This window comes from Morus notabilis, unplaced genomic scaffold, assembly GCF_000414095.1.
Source record: "Morus notabilis unplaced genomic scaffold, ASM41409v2 Scaffold1056, whole genome shotgun sequence".
Classification (NCBI taxonomy): domain Eukaryota; kingdom Viridiplantae; phylum Streptophyta; class Magnoliopsida; order Rosales; family Moraceae; genus Morus; species Morus notabilis.
Genome location: NW_010368045.1, coordinates 144,532 through 152,802, shown reverse-complemented (window position 1 = coordinate 152,802; position 8,271 = coordinate 144,532). Strand labels below are relative to the sequence as shown.

The following is an 8,271-nucleotide window of genomic DNA, read 5'->3' as shown; positions in this document are numbered from 1 at the left end:
GACCGTCCGTCCCGTCTCATCTTGATTTGGCTATAAGCCAGCCATGTTAGCTCCACATGATAGCCTTTTTCTAAAGGCACTCATCAGTCAGCTCGGCCCTTTTCCTATTCAGCTTTGCTGCCTATTAAGTAAGACTGCGGCCCACCATCTATACCAGCTGCCATGCACGACCCGAACGATTTCAGCGCTTCTCTCTAGATAAGAAGCGGAACACGCCATCACCTACAGCCCTTTCCTCTGCCGGGGACTTCCACGAAAAGAAAAGGGGCGGCATCGTCGTATGCTCGACATTTGTTGCCCTGGTGTATATCCTGGAGTACTCCTATGGCTGATCTGTCACCCAACCTACTTAAACAACCTAAAGGCTTGGCCCCGTCCCGTTTGGAGAATGACCCTTATGGCACGGCTTAGTTAGTTATTCTCGCAGTTCAGATAAGATTCGGACTGCCACTTCTCTAAAAGCATGGTTCTTGCCCCCCTCTCTCTCTCTCCTCCCTCCTTGGAGCTCGTCCATTCGTTAGGTGATCCCTTGCTCTCACGTTCGAGTGTTTGCTCGTCGTTTAGGCCGGTGAGTGAGATTTCTGCTTATTGCAGTCACCTCCGGGGTTCTTCGCACCTGGATAGTACATCTGAGTGATTGCCTTTGCGGATCCAAATGCGCTCACAAGGCGCACAATAAGAATAAGACCAATAAAGATTTGAGCTGCAGATCGTAATGCTCTTAGAAAGGCATATTTTGAATATAGAGGACTTAAAGTTCCCAACAATCAACGAGTTAATCATACCCTTCTTTGAACCGTACGAGCACGTCCTCTGTCACCCCCCACCACGCTTACGGCTCTATACCCCAACCCAACTTGCTCTGGCCCCAGGTTCTCCTTTTCTATTCCTCGGGGAGCGGACCGTGGCTGGGGGGGTATCCACTTTTGACTGATAGAAAGCATCTCTCTTTTGTCCCTCCTTACCGAATCCGCCAAAAAAATCACAATGGAAAAAGTGGTTCTTGCCGCGTCGGAGACATCTTTATCTGAGGAGGAGGCTTCGTCGTTCGGCTCCTCATAAATGATGTTAGGATCGGCCGGCTCATCCTCAGAATCCGAAAATAAAACAGAGACAGAACGAATTGTTTCAGTGACATATCTAATCAGACTGAATAGGATTTGAAGAGTTGTCACGATCATTCACATCAATTTCAGCAGGCAGGAAGGGCGCGGAAGCTACCGTTTCTAGAATGCAAGCAAGGTAGCTTGCTTACTCTCCTAGTAGCGTACGTTGGCGGCAAGGAAGGAGGCATTGGAAAGACTAGACCATACTAAAGTAAAGAGGCATTCGGGAAGCGACTAGTCGCTTCTGGCGAAGCTTCTAGAAGGCCGACCACTACATAGAGAGATCCATATACCAATCATAAGCGATAACGAAGCCTAGAGAGGCGGAAGCAGTAGCTTCTAGGACGAAGCCAAGCCGATACGATAGGCAAGCGAAGGGAGCGAGACCAAGCCGAGCCACTAGTGGAGTGGTGAAAGAGGCCTACTATACGTATACTGGATTAGTAACCGGTGAAATAAAAAAGAAAAATTCAGTGAACTATTGAAGCTATCAGTGTGATTGATCAGACAAGTACCAAGGGCTTTCAGTAGACTTCTTTCATTTCTGAATTAGCTTGCGACAAGTCGTAGCATTAGTATGAGTTCGTTGACCGCGTAAGGGCAATCCATCTTGATGACGAATTCCACGATAACAAGAAATAGAAATGAATCGTTCGATGTCTGCTCGTTCTCCCCTCTTTAATTCCCAATGAACAACATGATCTTGACCTATCATTTGTTCAATTTTGTCGATCGTTAACTCTTTTATCTTTGTGTTCCCACGGATACCTAATCAATAACGAACCTGAATGGCTTTTTTAGGTCCAATTCCATCCATTTTTGTTGAGGCAATTCTTACTTGTTCATCGGCAACTGATCTAGCTCCTGAAATATATGACATTCTTGATCTTTCCTTTTACTAGTCTTCTCGGCTGGAATCATAAATGTCTCCTCTCTGATGATCTTTTCTATAGGTAGAACTACTGTGAACTGATCTAGCTCCTGAAATATATGACATTCTTGATCCTTCCTTTTACTAGGCTTCTCGGCTGGAATCATAAATGGGTTGTCTCCTCTCTGATGATCTTTTCTATAGGTAGAACTACTGTGAGCGGTCTAAACTTCGACCATTATTTCTTTCTTTATATTGTAAAGGAGATCTAAGTTATTTTCCTCCTTTTTCCCAATGTAAAGTAAAAGCGAGAATTCTTTTTTTTTTGAGAAATGTTAGAAGGGGAATCCATCAAGGTTTTTGGCTCACAATAAAGCTAGGGTCCTGATCGAGCAACTAGTAGTCCTATCTATCCACCTCTCCAGACACAATATCTTGAGTACCTATGATGGTGACCACATCTGCTGGCATGTGATGTTTGGACATAGAATCGAGTCCTTGTGAATGGGCAGAGCCAGGTGCTCTTATTTTATGACGGTAGGGACAATTGCTTCCATTACTGACCAGAAAGACACCAAATTCTCCTTTAGGTGCTTCAACTGCAGTATAGGTAGAAGGAGCTGGTACGGAAAAACCTTCTATATAAGGTTCGAAATGGTGAATTGAGGTAGAGTAGACCGATGATCCTATAGTCATTTGACCGGCTATTGAAAGAAAAAGCTTGCATCTGCTCCCTCTATTATATAACCAGTCTCATCTCTTTCCAAACCTAACGTGGTAGTTTCCCATCATAGGGCTTTCTATCTATAGATTAAGCCATTACCAAGGAGCTAATTCGTTCAGAACTCAGTTGACTGCTTCTATAGATAAGGCGGAGCGTCCTTGGCTCAGCATTATAGCACATAGGGCTTCGGCGCAACTACAGCGCTTCGCTAACTCGAAGCGCCTCACTATGAGAATCTAGCTTTGCTAACGCTCGGCTAAGTCTTGAACCTTCGCGCTGACCATTCGCTTTCTCAGTAGCAAAAGCGCTTCTCTTTGCCCCTTAAGTAAAAGGACAAGAAAGAGATTTTTGGTTTTATTGCTCCCGCTTCTTCACATCTGCGCTCGTCAAGCCAACCTTGCTTTTTGGGAGGTGAAACAGCAGTTGAAGCGGACATTTTGAAATGACAACATTGAAGATATATACATGGTCACGGTTATCCCGGACTGCGTTCCGAAAAAAGTGGCCTGCTTGAAAGAAAGGGCGGGCACTCTTGTGTTTCAACCCCACTATACTATGAATAGTTATGGGGCACTGTGTACTTACAGCCTCTACGATAAGCAAGTTAATGGGGCCGGTGCGTGGCGAACATAACAGTTAATCAAGCCATTTCTCGCCTCAACCCCTACCTTAAATAGGAAGAGGGGTACTTTACAAATAGGGGGTAATTACTTCGCACCTGCCCTCTCGATACCTTATTGGAGCTTTGTACCTAGTGGCCGGTTTCCCGTCGCTAGAGCATTTTCCCAATGCGCGGAGCCCCAACGAGAAAGGTGTTAGTGGTTTATCATTGGGTTAATAATGCTACTCCATCTTTTTGTGCTACTCCTACTCCTAGGGCAGGAAGAAGATAAGAGAACGCTTCGCGTTCTCTTGGTTTCCCAACCTATTGCTTCTAAAGGTTGCCCTCTCTCAGCTGGATGTTGGTCCAGCCTACTACGAGGATCCCTTATCCAGCAACCCAACCTAAAAAAAGGGCAGAAAAAAAGCCGAAGCTATGAAGCTTACCTTATTATTATGAAAAGGGGAAAGGGCTTTTTCGGCTGGTGTGCAGGAGCGCACTTCCGTTTTCCCTTTACTAGTAGGGGGTCCCGTGGTTCCTATGCCGCCGCGTTTTCCGGTCCTTTTCTTTTAGTGCTTCGACCCGAAGCGATAACTTCTAGCTAGTTCAGTGGATAAGATGGCTGCGCTCCAGCTCACTCAAGAATGGGACGGCAGTGGTCCGCCGGCAAGCTCGTTCTGATCTTGGATGCAGTACATTGGAATCCTGAAGCACCACCACGAACGCTACCGCGCGTTTGCCTGTGGTGCGGTAAGGAACCACCTTGTTGTGCCAGCAGCCAACTCTGGTGTGTCAGCTTAGTTATCCTCATCAAGCCACTTACTTGATGTCTAGCTTCCCAACAGGTAGACAGTTTCTTTTCCCCCAGATCAATGAAGAAGGGAGAAGTCAGTTGATTCTTCCGAAGAACCGGAAGCGAAGCGCTATGCCGGGGCGGGGGGACGGGAAAAGAAACGGCTCCGAAGAAAGAAATTAGGGTTCCCAATGCTTCTCAACGCCCAACGAGATACGCCAACCTCGGGATGCTTTACTCCTAACCCCACAAAGTTCCGAGACGGAGCTTAACCTGAGTCTCGGTTAAGAACGGCGATGATCTACATTTCACATGGCGCACGATTCCATGGATAGTTTCATTCGACATTGTGATGGAGGACATAGCTTACGATCATCGGCTTTGATCATGCCACTAGGCATTTGATTAGGACATTGCACAATTATCCAAACACTTTGTCGCATCTCTTCAATACGGATACAGTAACGATCATAGCTATCTCCTCTGGTACCTATTGGTACGTCAGGATCCAATTGGTCATGAACATCGTAAGGTGCTGCTCTTCGCAAATCCCAGCATACCCCTGGTTGGGATGGGTAGGCCCACCCCTTCACTTTCACTTAGGCTCGGGCCAAGTCAGTGGGGGGACCCTGTCGGGCTCCTTCCCCCCCCCCAAAAAAAAAAAAAACTGTACGTGAGAGTTTCCCTTCATACGGCTCGAATCATTCTCAGATGCCCCGAGAGACATTCTTTCCTTGTTTGTTGGGTTGGTTCACGTGCGCGCAAACGAGCACCTGCCGCAACAGCAGGAAACTATGACCAATAGAGTTAGACACTTAGCTACATTCGCACGCAAAAGGAATGTGGTTCTGGTTGAGGCTTTCTTTCCTTTATTAGATTAGTAAAGGGGGGCGCGGGACGTTCGCGGAGTCCGTGCCTTCCGTACCACCACAAGACTGGTCATTCTTGGGCGGATCCCGCTCCTAAACATAAGGGATAGGGGGAAGGTGGCTGGGCCTATCATATCAAAAGGGTTGTAGAAAGAGAACCCGGCCACCTATTTCATTCGACGTTCCGGGGCAGGGGCCCGCCCGATTCGACCGACTTTTGGATAATAAGAAGGCGAGCTGATCTGCTTTGATCAAGGAAAAAGCCCAGTCCGCCACCAACTCGGTGCAGGTCACGTGACCTACAACTCAGCCTTCGCTTTTTGAGGCTTCTTCTACCCACATCTCTATATGCCCGCAGCACTTTTATATAGAGAAAGATAGGCTTATCATGTTCCATCAATAGCACCTAACCTATGCCAATTTTGGCGGACCGTGCTCCACCCCAGTGAACTCATGCGGTTCCAATGTGCCCAGAGGCCAGAGGCCAGAGGCGAATCCGTTCATGGTCCTACAAACCAACACCATTCGAAGGTGGGTGGCCCGCCCCGCCTAGATCAGTCATGTTTGACTGGGCTTACACACATTCGCTCACTTACGCTGTCCCCCCTCAGCTCACCCTAGCCCCGGGCCTCTTGCTCTTCTAACGTAAGCTCCAAGGCTTCACACCAAGTCTTCACTGACATAATATGCATGCTTAAGTAGGGTCAGGCAGAACCGTTGTTGCCTGATGGGAACTTCCCCCATATTGCTATCAATGTCTTCATGTCGCACGACCTCTTAACATTACACCACTGAATCCCCAATCCTTTGCTTGTTGTGCAGTGACAGTACCAATATCCACTAATCGTTGTTTCCAGATACGGTTGCCGGTTGACATCTCTTCTAATTCGTCGATACGAGAAGCAAATTGTTGTGTGGAGGAATGAATATCTCGACATAAGCCAAGAGGCAGATCTTGTGCCACTCCACCTGGTCGTATGAAACTAGCATGCATCCTGGCTCCCAAGACTCTGTCATAGAATTCCAACAATTTCTCCCGCTCCTCAGAAGCCCACAGGAACGGAGTTGATGCTCCCACATCCATAGCATGAGTAGTTAAAGCAAGTGAATGATTTGAAATTCGAGTTATTTCACGGAATAACACTCGTATATATTGAGCTCGTAATGGTACCTCGCAATTCAAAAGTCTCTCTACGGCTGAAGAATGAGCGTGTTCTTGGGCCATCGTAGAAACATAGATAGGGTCGACGACGGAACGAACAATGAAACTTTACGATAGCTTTTTCGTACACGTTCACTTACATCACATACACAAGTGCTCTCTGAACCGTGCAATAAGGTCACCCATAACACGGCTCTCCCACTTGAGTTACCTTAGCCCCAGGCCATGCTATTCAATGATATTGGAAAAATGGCAGCGTAACGTAACAACTAGTATGGAAAGCTGGTCGTGAGGGAAGGAAAGCGTTTCAATAGGAGCCCTACTTCCCTCTTTGCGACCTCATCACTTCAATTCAAGCGCAAACCAATTTCTTTCTTAGTCACCAGGTTCCGCGCACCTTTGGTACTTCAGCAGGGCGAGTTGTTTGATAGTGACTTCTTTCGTTTGGTAGGGCAATGAAAGGCTACTTCAATCTAGGAAACAGCTGGAAACTCGAGAGTTTCTCCTTCCTCTAACAAGTAAGCAAGTAAACTACCTTTGGAAGTGTTCACCGGTAACCAAAGCGTATCGTTCCAACGGTACTTTGCTTATATCTTTTTTAGGTTATGCAATAGAAGGGGGGCTTAGCTCTGGATCCCCCTTGCTTGCAGAAATGAATGGATCATTAGGGGGGCTAGGTTCTATTTCCGGGCCGGGCGGGAGGTGAAGGCCATAAGAGTGCCTTCCCGGTAAGGAAGAGAGGAAAAAGGTGCTGTCATCTATCTCGACCAGTTTCCCGAGGCGTTGGAAATCCAGACCGGCTCAGAGAATCACTGGCGCGACCTTCGTTTTGCCAACAAAGAAGTCATCCTTGACGACTTCCCCTTCCTTCCCTGCCAAGCCGCCTCTCTTCGCCATTCGAAGTACTACCTTTGCCTTCCTTTTCTATAACATACCCAGGCGCCCTCCTTTCCAATCACTAAGAAAAAAGAAATACCAATCCCTATCTAAGTAAAGCTTCGTCTGTTATTTTTTTGCCCCAGGGGAGTTTACTCGACCCATTCCCCAGTCTCCCGCACTGCTCAAGTAAGTGTGCAACTCCGTATGAGGACATCCTTCCCTTCTGCCCACTCTCCGTTCACACGGTTCTCAAAGTAGAGGAGGAAGGGTGGGCAGCTGGTACCACGAGCCCTCTATCCCACACATCTATCCAAAAGCAAATGTAGTTAACCGGTTCCACTGAATGCTCCTATCTCTCGGCAAAGATCGTGTGAGTGTGCAGTTATGCTTCGGATGCTTTGCCATAGAATAGATCGACCCAGTTCCCGTTCTTTTCCGATGCACTCGCTTTATATCTCTGACACACAAGGAAGGACACGGTGGGAAGGAAGCAACCCTAGCCTCTGTCCGGCCGATCATTCCGCTAGCATCTTGCATTCACACCCCCGTTTGACTGCCGCTCGGGGATGTAGTTGTAGATACTTTAGTCTTAGTGGGTCGTTGGCTCCACCTATTATCTCCTTCTACGACATGCTGTTGTCGTCGCCATATGGAATATGTCACTTAGTCATCTCTGTCTCGCTGCGGGTCAGTACCTCCGAAAGAAACGGAGGACTTCATTTAGTGACTCCACGATCACCCTCTGAACGATCAGAATAAGGTAAAGCTTGAAGATAAATTTTGTACTCTATTAATTTCTCAGTCCCTCTAGTTGGGTGGGCGACGGCCGGTCTTTCGACCAGATCCCCCTAAAAACCGTACGTGCGGGTCTCCCCGCATGCGGCTCACGCCATTCAAGGTGGCCCAGCCCAACATTCATTCGCAAATCCTGTAGTGAAATTGAGACTGCTCGACCTCGGAAGCTAATTCGTGTGTAGGCAGTGCTGTCTGTCGTACCGTTGACTCTATCTATTCATTAAATTGACTTTATTACATTTTTTATATAGGCTCGCTCCCTCTTTTTCCAAGAATTCATGCACTTCCCTTTACTTCATAGGGCCTTCTCTAATCGGGGAAAAGCCTTCCATTTCCGTCAAATGACCCGGCCTCCCTTGGCTCTTCCACCATCCGAGCTCCCTTCCCTTCCTATGCTCCCCCGGCGCAGGCCTACCACGCTTCGCGCCTGCGGCGTTTTTGCCAGACGGTCTTTGCCAGTAGTGCCATCCT

The 8,271-nt window shown here is 47.6% G+C and overlaps 1 protein-coding gene across 1 annotated transcript; it reads left to right on the top strand.

Moving 5' to 3' along the window:
- Window positions 1-6,168: 6,168 nt before the first annotated feature.
- LOC112094629 lies at window positions 6,169-8,054 on the top strand. The gene is given in 5 exon segments (XM_024176075.1): window positions 6,169-6,304; window positions 6,722-6,842; window positions 6,844-6,879; window positions 7,252-7,411; window positions 7,414-8,054. Coding segments are annotated over 5 exon segments (804 nt in total). The 3' UTR covers window positions 7,765-8,054.
- The last annotated feature ends 217 nt before the right edge of the window (window positions 8,055-8,271 follow it).